We start from the raw sequence: 18,914 nt of genomic DNA, 5'->3' as shown, positions 1-18,914 counted from the left end.
ATGGCCAAAAACACATGAAAAGATGCTCAACATGACTAATTATTAGAGAAATGCAAATCAAAACTACAACGAGGTATCACCTCACACCCATCAGAACAAAAATCTACAAACTATAAATGCTGGAGAGGGTGTGGAGAAAACAGAACCCTCCTACACTGTTGGTGGGAATGTAAATTGGTACAACTATTATGGAGAACATTATGGTTTAAGGAACATAAATGTTCCTTATAAAACTAAATACAGAACTACCATATGATCCAGCAATCCCACTCCTGGGCATATGTCCTGAGAAAACCATAATTCTAAAATATACATGCATCCCAATGTTCATTGCAGCACTATTTACAATAGCGAAGACAGGGAAGCAACATAAATGTCCATCAACATAGGAGTGGATAAAGCAGATGTGGTACATATATACAATGGAATATGACTCAGCCATTAAAAAGAATGAAATAATGCCATTTGTAGCAACATGGATGGACCTAGAAATTGTCATACTGAGTGAAGTCAGACAGAGAAAGACAACTATCATGATATCACTTATATGTGGCATCTAAAAAAATGGTACAAATGAACTTATTTACAAAACAGAAATAGAGTCACAGATGTGGAAAATAAACTTATGGTTACCAGGGGGAAAGTGGGCAGAGGTAAATTGGGAGATCGGGATTGACATATACACACTACTATGTACAAAATAGATAACTTATAAGGACCTACTGTATAGCACAGGGAACTCTACTCAATACTCTGTAATGACCTATATGGGAAAAAAATCTAAAGAAGAGTTACATGACCATGTATAACCGATTCACTTTGCTGTACACCTGAAACTAAGACAACATTGTAAATCAACTATACTCCAATATATTTTTTTTAATTTAAGAATAGTAGAAGTCATAATAAAATACAGAAAATAATCTACCTACTTCAATAATAATAGAGGCTATTTCTTCATCAGATTTTGTTGATATTATCTTTAAGAATAAAGCATTACAAATATAATCAAAGTCCCATAGGTACTCTTTTTCAGTGCCATCCAACTCCTCTTTCTGCATTTATTCACTCTTAAGTATTTGTTTTGTATGACTTCTATGCCTATTCCTACTGTTCCTATTGCCTAAAACTTGCTAATTACTTAACATTGCTTTTTATTTTTTTATTTAATTATTTTTAACATTGCTTTTTAAAAGCTGTCCTATTCGCATGTGAAACAAGTTTATTTGTTTTAACTACTAAGTTTGCTGCTATTTATTCATTCTTCTACTGATGGGTGTTTATATTACTTTCAAGTTTTATTTTAAAAAATCCATAATGATCATACTTATACAAGTCTTCTTTATGAATATGTGTACAAGTTCTCCAATAAATATAGAAAGATATTTGTGGCAAAATAATCCAGGTCCACATATTATTGTTTTGTTCTTCAAAGAGATTATAACAATTTACTTCCCAGAAGCAGTATATGAGAATTCTCATTTTACTACATCTTGTCTCATATTTGACATTATCGTAAATTTTTACTGTCTTAACAGCTGATAGTTATACACCATAGATTTTAAGATAATTCTTCAGTTATTCTGATAAACTATAAAGTACTAAATTTGGGGACAGGTTTAACAAAGATAGCTCCTTTAAAAAGATTTTTTCTTTCTCATATCTGGTTTAAATTTTAACAATGGTCTGCCAATGGTATTAGTGATAATGGTTATCTTTTAATGGGCAACTTACTATGTCCCAGACACTCTTCAAATCATTTAAAATATATTATTTTATTTTTTTTTAATCATGCAAGAATATGTACTCTAAGAAGGCAGGGAGTTTTGTCTGTTCTATTGACTATTCTATTTCCAGGATTTAAAACATTCTATCACTTAATACGTGTTCAGTAAGTATTTCTTAAATAAATTTAAAAATGTATCAGTTCATTTGGGCTACTATAACAAAATAACATAGACTGGGTAGCTCAAAAACAACAGAAATTTACTCCTCACTCTTCTGGAGGCTGGGAAGTCTAAAATCAAGGCACCAGAATAGTCACATGCTGGTAGAAGTCTTATTCCTGCTTCACATCCAGTGCCTTTCACTGTAACCTCACAGTGGTGGAAGGCGCTTGGGAACTCCGTAGGGTCTCTTTTATGAGAACACTAATTTAATTCATGAGGACTCCACTCTCATGACCTAAGGACCTCCCAAAGGCCCCACCTTCTAATATTTTCACATCGGATATGAATTTTGGGGAGACACATTCAGATCATAGCAAAATGATATAATTATTAGCATTTTACAGGAGGGCATTTAATGAGTCAGAGATTAATTTATTTCCTGAAGATCATAGATCTGGTAGGATCTGGCAGACTTGTCAATCTTAAGCATAGTTAGTTAGCCTCCTCCTAACAGACTCTTCTCTTTCTATGCTTTCCATAGATTCTAGAGATAAAATCTATCGTCTTCATGTCTAATCTATAAGAGTTCTTTTAGTGGTGACATTTTAGTGATCATGATACATGCTTTGTGAAAAGGGAATTCTTGGCTGCTTTACTCCAATATACATAAATTGTTCCCAGCACAGGCTCTGGAGCCACTCTGTAAGTGGAAGTTTTTATTGCTTTGTTAAAAAATCCCCTAGGATGCTATCAAAGTCCATACGTCTATGCCAACACAAATTTGAAAGCTCAGATACATGACTTCATATTTTCCAATCTTGTATCTGCACCCACCTGGGTGGCAGGAGGCATGCTTCTTTCTAGGTCCAGAGGAAGACCTTTGGAGAGCATATAGGGAAGGATCAGCCTGCTTTTCCTGCCTAAAACCCCTTCATCTCTAGCTGAAGTCTTTGGTTTTTCAGAATGCTTAAGAGCACCTCTTGGACTCATTAGCAGGTGTGGGGGGCCAGGGGTGGGGAGAGTGGGTATCACATGACAAAAATAAACTTTCCAGCTAATCCTTTGTCTGACCTATAAAGTGTCCACAGGATTCACCACATTAGGATTTTAAGTCATCCATATTACACTGATGAAATGCATGTGCTTGGAGTTGAAACACTGCCCAGAAATAACTAAGAACGAATGAAATTATGAGACTCACTTTGACTCTCTATTTTTGTTAAAAGTTTCTGCCAATATATCTGACTATGGCAAATAGTATGGCTATTAATAACTTCATACACTCACTGAAACAATTTTAAGGAAATCCTTTATTAAAGATCTATCTATTTATTAGTGCTATTTATTATGTCAGTAAGATTATTGATGATTACTACAGCTCTACCTTAAAGTTCTGGTAAAAATTCTCAAATCTGACTGATTTTGACAGTCAAAAAAGAACTTCTAATTATAGCTTTTCTGAAGATCTAATTCATAATATTCGAACAACAGTCCTGCTGTGTATTTACTGTTCATTCAGATAAGAGCATCTTGAGTGAACTTGCCTGTTAGTACATGGAATGATGCATGTTAAATTCCAGTTCATATGCCCAAAGTACTTTTCAGTCATGTAAGTACAGGCAGTAATTCAAAACATAACTATCAATAGAGCAATAATGGATTACTGTGGGGGAGCTTACTCAGTTACTTTTGAATGCACGCTTTCTCCCTGTTGTTCCATGACTTATGAAAAGCTGTGTGTATAATTTTTCCGGAGTCTCAACAATGACTGAGCCATATACCATCACATGAAAATATAATCGCAGAGGACTCAGAGGAAAAAATCTACAACCGCAACAAGACTCTCTCCTGATTTTAGCCACTGGCATAGAATATCCTGGCTGCAAGTCATCACTGAACTATTCTGATGAGGACCTTCGTTTCTTCCTAAATGCACACCTGGGTTTTTCAGCCTAAGCTAGGTTTAAGTCATCCAACTGGCTCTCACCTCATCTTCCTATTGTTATATCTTGTATGTGTGTGTCAGTCTTATGTTTTAATTTCTTGGAGGAGGGGTGGAGGGAGTGAGGGAACGCCTGCTTTATATTGGGATTACTTTCTTTTCACTTCTAAGAGCAATTAAAGCATTATGTAGCACTCACTCTACTTCTATAAGAATGTTTTTCAGCATCTGGAGTTACTTTTCTGAAGTATTGATGACACGACCATTTAAAATTTTAGACAGCTTATATTTTCTTAAAAATGCTCAGGGCTTTATATAGTGTTATCTGTTGACTTTCTGAGTCCAGTACCAATCCAGATGTACCCCCTGTTCCTGTAATACTGGCCAACTTGCTGTCCCTCAAACCCACCATGCACTTTCACATGCTTTTCTCTCTTTCAGTATTTGACTTGGTGGTTCACGCCACTACATCAGTGTTAGATGTAGACTGAGGGGTCACCACTGTCTTGGAACTACAGATAACCTAAGCATTGCTAATAGAATGTGTCCCTCAGGGAAATACTGGGCTGATTTGATATCGAAACATACCAAGAACTTCTGGTCCAAACCACATTTACTCTTAAAATTCTATTATGCATAATTTGAGTATTCATCTCTATTTTGGAAGCTATGTAGCAACTTGGAAGACTCTATATATAATTCATAATTGTCATCTATTCCCCTGAAAAAAAAATAATCTCTTAATGTTTCTAAGTGCAGTGGAACATAGAAAAAAATTCAGGAATTTATCAAAGACAGTCCAGCATAGCAGATTTATTAAAGACTATTCCAGTATAGTATATGGCAAGTACATATACTAACCCAGAATCATTCCTTATGGAGGGTTTTTACTTAGTTTTTGTTCCTTTCCTTCAGTGTTTCTATATTCTTCACACTGTCTCATTTTCTAACATACTCTAGCAAACTTAAAGGCAATAAAAAGACCATATCTCACTCATTTAAACATGTAAAAAAATGATATTTCAATAATTCAGTTCAACCAGTATCTCCTTAACAATGCTCCCCTCAATACCCTGACGCTCCAGCAGCATTAACTGCACACATTTGAGTTCCCTGGAAGCAAACATTGTGCGTTTTTCTTCCTTGCATCCTCCTCCACTTCCCAGCATACTGCCTTGTACATAGTTGATATTCAATACACTTTTATTGAAATTCATTTTTGTAGGGCTTCCCTGGTGGCACAGTGGTTGGGAGTCCGCCTGCCGATGCAGGGGACACGGGTTCATGCCCCGGTCCGGGAAGATCCCACATGCCATGGAGCGGCTGGGCCCGTAAGCCATGGCCGCTGAGCCTGTGCGTCCGGAGCCTGCGCTCCGCGACGGGAGAGGCCACAACACTGAGAAGCCCGCGTACCGCAAAAAAAAAAAAAAAAAAAAAAAAAAAAAAATAATTTTTGTAGAATATGATTTCAAATATCAACTTTAAAAGAATAGATCTCATGCCTTGATGCCTTTAATCAATTAAAATTTCAAATAGGTATATGTTGAAGAGATACATAAGAGAATGTATGATGATAATTGGTTATAATTATATTATATAATTTATCTTTGCATAGATATGTACTATGGGTCATTTTTTTACCCCAACACCTAACCCATAAACATTGTATGAGATTTAATAGTGCTTAGTTTGTGTGCAATTAACATTTGTATCTTGCTACTATTATGTATTTATTATTAACTTATGAAGAAAAAGAAAATCTATTTTCATTTGTCAAATGATTCTATTTTCATTTTCATTTGTCAAATGATTCTATTTTCATTTTCCTTCACAGAAGCCATAGATCACATTCACTACAATTTCATGAACACAAAGGACTTTGTTAGTGCATTTTTGATGGCAGTATCAGAGTTATACTTGTGTCACTAAGTCAAGGTCACAGAACATTGTGATGATTAATGCTTAGTTATTTTCCATTATTTGAATATTTTAAAAAATATTCATTCCAAGGCTGAACACCTTTAATGAAAGCGTAAGACGTAAATCCCCCAAATTAATCTTGCAGAATTGAGAAGGGGAATAAATACTTTTTTTTTTTTTTCATTCAGCAAATACCTATTGAGAACCTTCAAGCAAAACTTTGGAAGCAGGAGGTTCAATTACAAAGATTACATGATAATTCAACTAAGAGATAGTGGCTTGAACTAGAGTGATAGCAATGGACATGGACATTAAAGAGAAATGTAGGACATGGAATAAAGAAAATCTTTAAGCATCCTCCAATACTATAATTCACAAAGAATCAATATAATGTTACCTTTAAAATGAGAAAACCTTTTACAATAAAGGAAGAGCAGTGCTAATTCTAATCAATAAGTGGTCAATCTGTCTTTTAGAAAATTCCAAACCATTGTCAGTTGCTTCCTCCATTGCTCATGTGGTCCCCTCTCTCCAATAATCTCCACTGTCATAACTCTCATAAAGTTATCCTTTGTACTAATGTTTACTCATTATTTAATCTCCAGTACCTTTGGAGGGTTTAGCATTTAAAATTATGCAATAAATATTTAATGAATGAATGAAAGACTAAGTGAAACAAAGGTCATATCTTCACAAACCCTCACACTTAATCAGTTCTTAGTAACTGTTAAATAGGTCCAAGGCATCCCCTCTTCTATCAAAGTTTACTTCTTCTAAATTCAATTCCTTGGGATTATAGCTCACTATGAGTCAATTAATGCAATAGTTCAAAAAGATGATTCATGCGTTAATATGCTTCCTCTTTCAAATTTGTATCTTAGACAGAGATCTTAAATATTTTTTTTACTCTCACACAGATAACTAATACTTGGAATTTCAGGAACCATGGCAGGCTGGAAAGATGGAGTTTCTCAAATCTTATCACATGGACACATCTTCTGTCTATACAAAAGAGAGACGTTGATGTGGTCAAAGAATCTTTAGACCAGCTACTTTCTGACAGGTGTTTTGTTATATGTGTTTTCAGAGAGTGACAGAAAGCACTATGAATGGTGAGGGGATAAGCCCTGTAGTCAGTGATAAGACAGAAAGTTTGGGGACCAATGCATTTTGAAGACTTTTTCTAATTACCTGTAAGATGACAATGACAGTATTACATAAATAACATTAAACTAAAAAGAGGCTCTTGGGCTTCCCTGGTGGCGCAGTGGTTGAGAATCTGCCTGCCAATGCAGGGGGACACGGGTTCAAGCCCTGGTCTGGGAGGATCCCACATGCCGCGGAGCAACTGGGCCCGTGAGCCACAACTACTGAGCCTGCGCGTCTGGAGCCTGTGCTCTGCAACAAGAGAGGCCGCGATAGTGAGAGGCCCGCGCACCGCGATGAAGAGTGGCCCCCACTTGCCACAACTAGAGAAAGCCCTCACACAGAAACAAAGACCCAACACAGCAAAAAAATAAATAAAATAAATTAATAAAAAGAGGCTCTTTTGGACAACTGAATGTCAGAGAACTTAGTTTGCCAAACAAACACTTTGCTTTTGGAAGGGGGTTTGGTTTACTGTTTCATTTTATTTTTACACATAAAAATTTTAAAATATATAATACATTTGTGAGATAACTATATTCCTTATGATTTATTAAAAAAGGACTGATTGCACTTATGTTTGGAATTTTCTATGTATAGCAGGAAACAAAAATGGCTTCTGAAAATTGGTATTTCGACTTCTGTATCATGAGAAACTGGTGATTATATAAACATATAATTTAAAAATCATTATTTTAAAATAATGATATTTCTATGTTTAGAAATGAAATAAATAAAAGACATTTGGTATTAAAAATGTCATTATTCCAAGAGCTACTAGTCAATATTGGATGATCTGATCATGTTAAAACATTATATAGGGCAAACATTTTACTACTGTGATCCCTACCTTTGCTAATGACAATAAAGTAATAAAGTCCAAGAATCTTTTCTCACTGATCTTAGGGTTTAATTTTTGTTTATGTTTTAATGTGGAGAGATGATGTTCTGAGAATCCAACATCATCAAATCCAACTTTTTACAACTGACTCGGGAGGAAGTAAAAATCTTTTCAGGACCCCTATTCTTTTTCTTATAAAAAAGATCAAAATAATTGAGCATTGCTATCAACTACTGGAAGAAAGTCCAAGAAAAAGATGAAATGTCTATAAAAAAATGGAAAACATAATATTCTCAAGGTAATTCATAATTATGATATCCTATGAGCTAACCTGCCAGTCACTCTACCTGGCAGAACAGAGGAAGCAAAGTCTGTGAATACAAACAGCATATTCTAAAAGATCATCGCAAAGTAGTACCAGAGAAGTCGTCCATCACTGATGATGACGATGAGAAAAAGAAAATCTGTCCCCCACAAAAGCTGCCAGATTGTCACCAAGATTAGCCATCTGAAGAAAGGTAACCCATCCATTGGTTGGTCTGTGATCTTGGACTTAGGACTTCTGGCTCAGTACTAAAAATAATTATAGAGCAGCTAGAGTCTTTCTCATTTATTTGACTAGGAAGATTTAGAGAGGAGACGCCATTATCTCTGGGAACAGATGTTCAAAAGTTATCATGTAACAAGAAACATCACTGGAGCTCATGCTAAACTCTCACAGGTACGTTTACGAAGACACAGAAACTTGAGAAAGCAGTGGACGCCACTAAGTGTTCGGGGTAAACACATTTTTTTCTCTGGCCATTTCCACTTTGTTTCTGCTGATAAAACCTCTGATTTTGTTTGTATAGTAAGTGACTAGTCAGAAAGGTTGAATTGTGACTGGTCTAAGCCCAGTGGTCTGTTAGGATAAGCTTATACCTAACATAAAAATAGGCTCACAAGAGCTATTTGTATGCATCTCTTCCCAATGCAGAGTTCAAAGATATCGCAGTGGCAGCTGGAAACTCACCCGTGTGGGAGTATTTATGTCACAGAAATCAGCAAGTGCTGCAAATTAGTACTACTCCTCTCTCTGGCTCGAGTCAGTTGTTAACCATTTACCAGCACTCTAAGCCCATCATGGAAACCCCATTCCCTTTTGCCATCAATTGGTCCAGAAGTAGGTACAGGACCAAGTTCTGACTTATGATTAGAGAAAATCTGATGGAAGGCATCTGGGAAAGACTTCCTCCTTGATAAGTTAAAGCCAACAAGCCACCTTGCCTTCCTGCTTTAAGTGATATTGTGTAGCACTTTGAGATGTAAAATGAGGGAAGGTCAATAGAAATCCAGAGATGCCTACATAGGTCATTAATAACCTCAAACCACAACCAAACTGGCAATCAAAGGGCAGGAAAGTGAGAACAGTCCACACCAGGTATAGAAAATAGTGGAGTGCACTGTTTGTAGAGAATTTAAAAACAATAATGAAACACATTAAATATGAATCCACTTTTTATTATTACCCTGTACTGGCAATTCCAAAAAATGTTAGTGATAAGATACTCCTCCCCACATACAGGGACTATTCCTATCCAGGTCCTCCGGTGTGCTAGGGCCAGTAAGTCTAGAATCAACTATCTTAAACATCTAGTTACATGAGATAATTAAAGGTTTTTGTGATTCAAGCAACTTTCATATGAGTTTTCTGTTACATGCAGGCTCTTAAGTACTATGGTTTTTCACAGAAAGTAACAGACTCAGGTTAATCCAGCATTGAAAGGAAAATAGGAGCTTCTGCTCTGAGGACCCACAGAGTTGCTTAGATCCCAAGCTCCCCACAGCTCTAATCACACAAGCCCTGGCCAGTTATGGCTCCTATTCTTACACGTTCAGGAGATTCTCCCTATTCTGCCATCAGCTTTATTAAAATAAACTGCCTCTACAGTGACTAGTGTGAGTAGGTTTGCCTTGTAACCAAAAGAACCAACTAAAAATCAGAACCTGGCATTTAACAACTAAATCACAAAAGACTGACCCAACATAAGATGTTGATTGGATTCACACTGCAAAGTCTATACTAAGAGGATAGCAAACAGACAGAAATACGCTTAACAGAGCATTGCTTATAGTAGTTAAAATTTATCTAAATGCTCATGAAAGAAAAGATAAATGAATGATTTTTTGAAGAAAATATAACAATGTGGGAAAATTCAGCCAACTATTACCTGTAAAAAGGCAATACATAATTACACAATTATTTGAAAACACACACACACACACACACATATATATATATATGCTGGTTGGAAATAAATCACATATTAGTAGTTGTTATTTCTGAATAGTGTTATCAAGGGATTTTAATATTTCTCCTGTTCATTTTCTATTATTTTCAAAGTTTTAGCTCTAAAGAAACAAAACAATCTAAAGTAGTTCATTAGCACATATTTCCTTTTCATTAGTATATTATGAAAATACACCAGGTTTCAAGATATTGTTCACAATGAGAAAGCATACATATATGAAAGTAATTAAATTGGTAAGGTAGATAAAATACAATCAGGAAACTTTAAAAAAGATAAAATGATGTTAGAAACTCATAAGAAATTGCATTTTATAAAAAGAATCATCACATTCCAAGAAACTCTCTCTCTCAGAAAAAAATATGTAATTTATTTTAGTGAGAGGCTTAATTTTTAAGAGAATAAAACAATTAAAAAGTATTTAGTTATTTGCTGTTACAACAGTATAATCAAAACCTGAGTTATGCTTCTGAGAATATAGCTTTATGAGAGTAATTTCACAATCTTGTGGGATGCTATTCTAATATATGATGAGAGAATTATCTGAATTTGACGTGGAATCTCAAGCCTGTCTGTCTGTTATTGATGTAGTTAGATGTTTAGTCTTGTTTATTTTATTCCTTAGATCACCACTATTCAAATACATATAGTGGTAGTTGAAGTATATATTATATCTCAAATCAATGAAGAGTTTTCCCATTAATATACATTTTTTTTTCTGAGTAGAGAAAAATCTGGTTGGGAAAAAAGTGCAGGAAAATGAAGAGATATAACTATATTAAAAGGAGGGGGGAATGATGATTTACTTGTAAAGCCAGGAAATGCCTAAATTTTCCACATGCTATTTTCAGTTATGCTTTGCCCATGAATAGGAATTTCTTTTAGAGAGTGTAACTTGTTGAGGTGCATGGATTACAAGGCATGAGGCTCATTATCCTAGGGTAGATCATATGTAGCAGCACTTTGCTTCAGAAAGGCTATCACTAGAAAAAAGTCTCATAATATTTCATAAAATTCATTACATTCAGTATCATCCTATTACAATTTGTATGGAAACACAAAAGACCCCGAAGAGCCAAAGCAATCTTGAGAAAGAAAAACGGAGGTATTTCATACAAAATTACAAGAGCAAATATAGAAATTAAAAGATAAAACCATACCAGATACAGCAAGGAAGTCATCAATGCTTGTAATGTCATCTACAGCTTCAGTGAGGACATGGATATGATTCTCCCACGTGCATCTGTACATTTCCATGGTTTTTTTGACCACTTGACTTTTGGGTCTTGCAGCCAAAGCAAGTGCAGCATTAATAATCTGTAAAGATGTAGAACGTTCACATAGTGATTTCTTTCAGAATAGTTACCATTGTGCCTGTGACAGGTATTCTTTTTTAAAAAAAATTAGATATGTTTATGCCCTCATGTGTAACTCCTTCTTTGCTTTTGCTAATAGTTTAATTTTATTTTTGGTAATAATTTAATTAATTTTAGAACTGTTTGCTGAGCATCAATGCACTAAGAACTGCAAGAGATACAAAGATAATTGGTATCTGCCTACAAGAAGCTTGCATACTACTCAATGGGAAGGGCACCATATAACTCCAGCTCAGTTCGGGATGCAACACATGCCATAATTACAAAAATGATAGACGGTCTTTAGAAAGCAGAGATCACCTTCAGCAGAAGTTCTAAGAAAAGGCTGTGAAAAAGGTGCAGGAAAATGAAGAGATATAACTATATTACAGGGGGCGGGGAAATGATGATTAATTTGAAAAGCCAGGAAATGCTTACATTTAACTGGTCACTTGGATTCACATTGCACAACTATGTGGTGAATGCCCATTATATGCAAATCACGGGAATAAAAGCTTGACTTCCTTGAGGACTTGAAAATTTTTACCAGTACATATTCCCTGTTAATTCATTCAGTCATTCGTTTGTGCATTCACTCATCATTCAGTATTTCGAATATATTCTGAGTGTTTTGTTTTTTTTTTAATGTATCAAGCACTGTTCTTGATTTTAGGGATATGGCAGTGAACAAGACACAAGCAAAAATCATTTTCTTCATGGAGCTTATATTCCAGTTAGGGGAGGCAGGTAAATAGCAAGTTAAATAAGTAAAATATATATATGGTCTCTTCGATGGTTATAAGAAATAAGGAGAGAAACAGAGCAGAGAAGGGGGAGAAGGGGTGGAATGGTGGTGAGGGTAGGAAGTCTGCAGTTTTAGCAAGGCCTCACACTGAAGTGGACATCATGGGTGAGAAAGTATTGTGGAGCAGAGAAGTAGCAATATTCAGAAAGTGAGAAAGCAGGCTAAATGCTATGAGAATGGTGAGCAGGCTCACCTAGACCCTGGCTATGCATAAGGAGTCCTTGACCGTCTTGCTCAGGACTGTGACCTTATTTGGAAGGTACTGGAGCGTCATTTAAACTTTTGAGTGATCTGCTCAAAACTATACTATAGAAAATTTTATTTGGCAAACAAGGCTACTGTAATAGGTTACAGGAATAAGAAAGAGTTTGGACTGCAGTGGTGGACGTACTGAAAAAGTTTTGACAGGACTTACAATAATTTAAAGGAGGATGTGGATAGATCTATTATTGCCAAAAATATCATGCAGACATTAACACATCTGTGAGAAACAATGCTTAAAGACATGGAAATATATCCACCAAAGTGTAGTTAACAGCAGATTACAAAACACATCAAGCTTCATAGAATGTCGCTTCTAGCAAATATGCTAGAACTAAAAGTTAGATGAATCCATACGACAAATAACAATGGTTCTCTCAGAGTGGTGGAATTTCCAGTGCCTTTTATTTGATTTTGTGTGTGTAACTGAATTTTTCAGATTTTCTACAGTGAATATGTTTTAGTCGTATACTCAGAATAAATGAAGCTATTCTCTAAAGGAAGTGATTGCTAAGGTTTTTCCATGATTAATGAAGAGAATGATTATAGTATTGATAGAAAATGAGAGATCAGAGAGTTAAACAGTCAGGGTTGTAGAAGGAGATGTGTGAAACTGTTTTGGAGGACACTGTTGATGAAGGGTACTAGATGTCAACTTTCCTAACACAGAGGTTGACTCTGAAGTGACTCTCGTCTCTCCCTACAAATTACATAGTGGCCAATCACAGATGTGAAATCGGAGTTCATAAAAAAGTTGTCGTTCATTTACTCATTTGCTTGTTCATGCGTTGAAACAAATTAGTGCCATCAGATTCCACATGGACTAAAGACATCACAATGAAGAAGATTCCATCATAATTTCTAAAACAGCCCATAATCTAGAAGGGGAATAAGCCAAAAGCCAGGCAACTGCAACATACCGGTGATTCTCAAACGTTAGCCTCTATCAGAATCCCCTTGGATGGCTTGTTGAAACAGATTCCTGAGCCCTGCTCTAGAGTTTCTGACTCAGTTAATGTGCTTTGGAGCCTGAGAATGTGCACGTCTAACCAATTCCCAGGTGATAGTGATGCTACTGGTCTGGGGCTCCCAGTTTGAGAACGACTGCAATATACAAGTGCTATAATGTAGGGGTTATTGTAAAGGCAAGCAGAAGATGCCTTATAACACATGGGAGAGGTATTCAGCTCCATAAGGAAAGGTGTTTCAAAGGAATAAAATCTGAGGAATAAGTGGAAATTAGTATAAGGTGATACCAATTTAGGACGAGGCAATAACAAGTGATAATAATGATGATGACCTAGAAGCAAGGTAGAGCCTAAACCTCACCTCCTGAGGGGGAGGAGACAGTAATAAAGTTGTGAGAAAATCAAAGAAGACAATGGAAAAAGGGAGGAAAGAACTCACCTTCGCGTTCCAATATAAAGTACCAGTATGTATGAGGAAAGGATACAGTGGAAGTGATAAAGATGAGAGAAGGAATCGTTGGGGAGGTAGAAAAGTAAGGTACTGAAGAGTCAAGACGAGGAAGAAAATCTTTTCAAAGGGTCAAATGCCATAGAAATGTCAAGAATAATGAGGACTAAAAATGGCTTTTGAATTTGGAAAACAGGAATAATTGGTGTAGCAGAATACTGGATACAAAATTCAGATTTCACCAAAATATAATGGCAACAATAAAAATAATTTTTTTCTACTCAGTAACCTAAAGGCTGCACCTTACATACATGACTTTCAACAAATTATTGGAGGTACAGAAGGAGAGAAGTTAGTTGCTTGAAAATATTATGTTGATATTCTCATTTCTTTTTTATGAAAGAGGAACACATTGAATTTTAAGGAAACACACACTACCTTTAGAAATAACAACTCCGCAGTATTCCTGGACTTCAGTTTTACAGTTTTATTAACCTATTAACTTACAATGTACGTTTGTGTACACTGTAGAGGCTCTGGTCTCTGGTGTTTGGTGTTTCACTGCCCTGCAGTTGAACAACTGTACACATGTGGTTGTGTACAGTTATGCCTTCACACTCTGTGCATAGTGTTAAAATACTTGTGCAGATCCCTCAGTGGAGATATGGAATCATGAATATAAGGCAGGCTATATTTTGTAAGAAAACTTCCAGTTCTGCAGCTGATCCAATTTACTGATTCAACAATGCACACTATAAGAAAATGTATCCTCCTTGACTCTCCTGATATTTAGCTTAAATCTAAAAGCAGACGAAACTCAGAAGATGTGCAAACCCTCTTTAAGGCAGAAGAAATCTTCATCCCAGAGTCATACTCCTAACATTTTAGCTACATATCTAGAGGCGGGGAGGAACTCTTCTTAAATTCTCTTCATGTGTAACTAAAGATGACTTAAATCTGAAGCGAATGACGTTGCTTTCTGAGGCATCTTTCTTTAGATTATGGTTGAGGTGTGTATAAGTCAGAATCACCCTTGACCCTGAGAATCACCTAATTAGTTCAACTTTGAAATAGTATCTTTAAGAACTTACTATATCTTAATAGGACTACTTTGATAGCCTTCCAAATAGTTTCCTAATTCCAGTCCCTATTTGCTCCAGGCCATTCTCCTTGCTACAAACACATGTAGTTTTCGAATGCACAAGGGATCCTGTCCCACAATGCCTGATAACCTTTGATAGAATCCTAGTTGACTGAAGATAAAATCCAAATTCCTTTTCACCAATTCACAGTCTAAAAGCCTCCACAGGCTAGCCCTTACCTCCATTTTCAGTCTGCTGTAATAATTTCCCTCATTTTAGCCTACGTTCCAGCCATCCTGTCTTCAGCTCCATTTTCTGACCACATGATGTATCTTCACACCTCCATGACTTTGTTCTTACAACTGAATCTGCTTCAACACCATTGCTCCATCCCTTTCCCTGCTCTGGTCCTTCTGAGGAAACATTTCTTTAACAAATCTGTTGAAATGTCATTGCATACTGTGAAACCTGTCCCTTTCCCTATACCCAGGAACCTGAATTGTCTTTGGTGTTTTAAAAGTACTTTGTCCATATAACTAAATAGTAGTTATCATATTGCATGATTGTTTATACACATCTGCTCCATATGAGCCTTTTTATAGGAGGGGCTGTGTTTTATTCATCTTTGCTTCTATACTAAGCATGTGAATCATAGTTACTGCCATATTCATAAACCGTCCCTAAAACACATTTTTCTACTCCTAGTCTACTCTTAGCTCCATAGGGAGCCAAGTTTGGTATCACATTTTTCCCTCTTCAAAACTGCTGAGATCAAAGGCTAGCACCCACTTCAAGGACATCCAATCTGTAGGCTGACCAGTGATTGATTGGTCATGGGCATGATGTAAAAGGTTGAGTTGGTCAAATCTCTCTTGAAAATTTGAACTAGAACTTACAGAGAAAGAGTTAGTTAGCAATGGAAATGAAAGATGAAAAATATATATATATATAGAGAGAGAGAGAAGCCATCTAGTAAAATGAGAACCAGAGGAGCTGATGGGGTTAAGGCCATGAGGAAGTAGAACAAACCAAAGTTGAAAGGAAAAAGAAACTATGAGTTTGAAGTTATTATGTAAAGAAAAGAATGAGCATAGAGTAAAATAAGCCAGTGGATTGAAAGAAAAATGGAGGAAATATGTAAAGAGAGTCAAAAGCACCAACAGAGAGAAAATACTCAGAAAAAAAAAAAGAGCTGGGAGTTGACTCTTTTTGAGAGCTTCGTATTTGGGGTTAACAGTCCACAGAAAAAATAATAGCAATAATAATAAATGCTAATACTCAAAGCCTCTGCTCTATGCCAAACACTGTTCCAAGCACTTTCTCTATACTAACTCACCTAATTTTTACAACTCAGTGAGGTATTACCATCCCCATTTTTCAGACAAGACCGCCCAGTTATTAAGTGGAAAAGCCATGACTCTGACCCAAGTTCATTCTCACTGCCACATCTTAGTGTCTCCTGTATTATTTCTACAATAATTTAGGACACCGAGAGTGAGTCTATGATCCTGAAAACCAAAGGGGCCTCGCTGAAGAAAACATTACAATGCCTGGTGTGGGGGAAAAAAATGGTGTGTGTGCGTGTGCTAAAATGCATATAACATAAATTTGACCATTTTACCCATTTATAAGTTTAAAATTCTGTGGCATAAAATACATTTACATTATTACGCAACAATTATAACCATTCACCTCCAGAACTTTTTTTTTTCTTTTTTTTGCGGTACGCGGGCCTCTCCCGTTGCGGGGCACAGGTTCCGGCCGCGCAGGCTCAACAGCCATGGCTCACGGGCCCAGCCGCTCCGCGGCATGTGGGATCTTCCCGGATCAGGGCACGAACCCGCGTCCCCTGCATCGGCAGGCAGACCCTCAACCACTGCGCCACCGGGGAAGCCCTCCAGAGCTTTTTCATCTTCCCCAAATGAAACTGTATACCTATCAAACAAAAACTTCTTATTCTCTCCCCCCTTCAGCCATGGTAACCACCATTCTACTTTCTGTCTCTACAAATTTGACTATTCTAGGTACCTCGTAGAAGTGGAATCATACAATATTTGACATTTTGTGTGTGGCTTTTTCATGTAGAATAATGTTTTCAAGGTCCATCTCTGTTGCAGCATGGGTCAAAATTTTATTTCTTTTCAAAGCTGAATAATATTCCATTATACATACATATATTCTGCTCATTCATTTATCTGTTGGTGGATATTTAGGTTGTTTCCACCTTCTGGCTACCGTGAATAATGCTCCTATGAACACTGTTGTACAAATATCTCATCAAGTCCTGGCTTTCAAATGTTTCATTTATATACCACAGATGAAATTTCTGGGTCATGTGGTAATTCTAAATTCAATTTTTGAGGAAATGTCATACTGTTTTCCACAGTGGCTGTACCATTTTACAGTCCAACTAGCAATACAGAAAGGTTCCAATTTCTCCACTTCAGTGTTCCAGGAACAGTTTCTAAGTAGTTCATTTGAATTAATGTTTTGAATCCAAAGAGGAAGGTCCTACCAGTATTCCCATTTTACTGGTAAGAAAATGGAGGCACAAAGAGATTGAATAATTTGTGCAAAGTTATAGAGAGAGCTCTAGATTGTAAAACAAGAGGCTTAAATTAGAGTTTACTTTGCTTCAAACTATTTTATGTACACAAAAGAGTCATATTAACTCTCCCAGGACTCGTTTTCCCAGGAGTTATAGGTAAGTCTGCACTGGGGTAGGGGGCAGTGTTTGAATTAGCTCATCCCACTCAAGTTCCTTCGGATTTGAACATGCAGATTTAATGCTATCAACTGATGTATATACTTTTCTTAAAAGATTCCTGAAAACAGTTACTTTAAAAGTGAAAATAAGTCCACGTAATTTAATTTTCCTCAGAGATATTTCAATATTGGCATTGATATAAATAATCTTAAACATCTTAGTTAATATAACAAAAGCACTTTGTGGATTAAAAAGATGAGTTATGTGTAAGTACCTATAGGTCTGATTACCTCAGTGTCATGGCATGTAGAGAAAATTAAAATAACTAGATATATGATACCTCAAATACATCTAAGCTAGTATGTGAGGGGAATTTATATGACATCCACTTAAACTGGTAACACTAATAATTTTGGAATTGTAGCAACCATGGTAATGACATCAAATTCAATGCTCTAATTTTGTGCATTCTTTTCTTAGTTGCTGAAATAGTATTCTAGTACCAAATGTTTCTCACTTTCTATGTTGGTTTTTCCACATTTCCTTAGTTTTGATAACCTTTTCTTTTTGTCTTCTTTCATTTATGGGAAACTGTCATTACATTTTAAAACTAAGCCATGTGATATTTGTCATCAAGAATCTTCATAGTCACATCTTTTGTTAAATGATAAAAGCATTTTGAGGTTGGGGAGGGGTGGTGGTGAGGAGATATAACCTGTCATGCACCCTCACAGGTTTATAAACAATTAGATCGCATTCAACTTTGGCCTAACAATGTTGTAATCTCCATATTCCAAGAAGAGATGGTCCACGCATGATAGGATTACTCACATGAATCACCTCATGAGGCTTTCACTTGACTTTGGATACACATAAAAAAACTGAGATAACCCACTCCAGGGGTGAAAAGTAATTTTTAAAAAGGGACGGGGGCGAAGCTGATTTCTGGGAGTATATGGCATTCTATGAAAGTCTATACATTTCTTTTATATTTATTCTAGTATAAACGTTCATATCTCTTAATCCATACTGCTAGAGAAAAGGAGAAAAATTCAACCTAGGACTATTTAGGTTATGGAAAATGTAATGCTCCCTAGAAAGTCTGTAAAAGGCGATTATTTACATGAAAATCAAACTACTATTATCCTGTCTTCTATACTAATTATTAAGACAGGACAACCTATTAAATGCAATAGGTAAGTGAGGGAGGAAAAGAACATCAAATGAATTATCTGGCATGACATAACAGTAAGTATGTTTTA

The 18,914-nt window shown here is 36.1% G+C and overlaps 1 protein-coding gene across 1 annotated transcript in view; it reads right to left on the bottom strand.

The window, feature by feature from the left end:
* Nucleotides 1–18,914, bottom strand: part of CTNNA3 (catenin alpha 3) — a 1,581,323-nt gene that overhangs the window by 479,121 nt on the left and 1,083,288 nt on the right. The window contains exon 11 of the mRNA XM_067710819.1: nucleotides 11,187–11,343. Coding sequence (XP_067566920.1) covers nucleotides 11,187–11,343 — 157 coding nt within the window. The remainder of the gene's footprint in view (nucleotides 1–11,186; nucleotides 11,344–18,914) is intronic.

The sequence above is a fragment of the Pseudorca crassidens genome, chromosome 16, assembly GCF_039906515.1.
Source record: "Pseudorca crassidens isolate mPseCra1 chromosome 16, mPseCra1.hap1, whole genome shotgun sequence".
NCBI lineage: Eukaryota > Metazoa > Chordata > Mammalia > Artiodactyla > Delphinidae > Pseudorca > Pseudorca crassidens.
The sequence above is the reverse complement of the archived record's forward strand: the minus strand, read 5'-3'. Positions and strand labels throughout refer to the sequence as shown.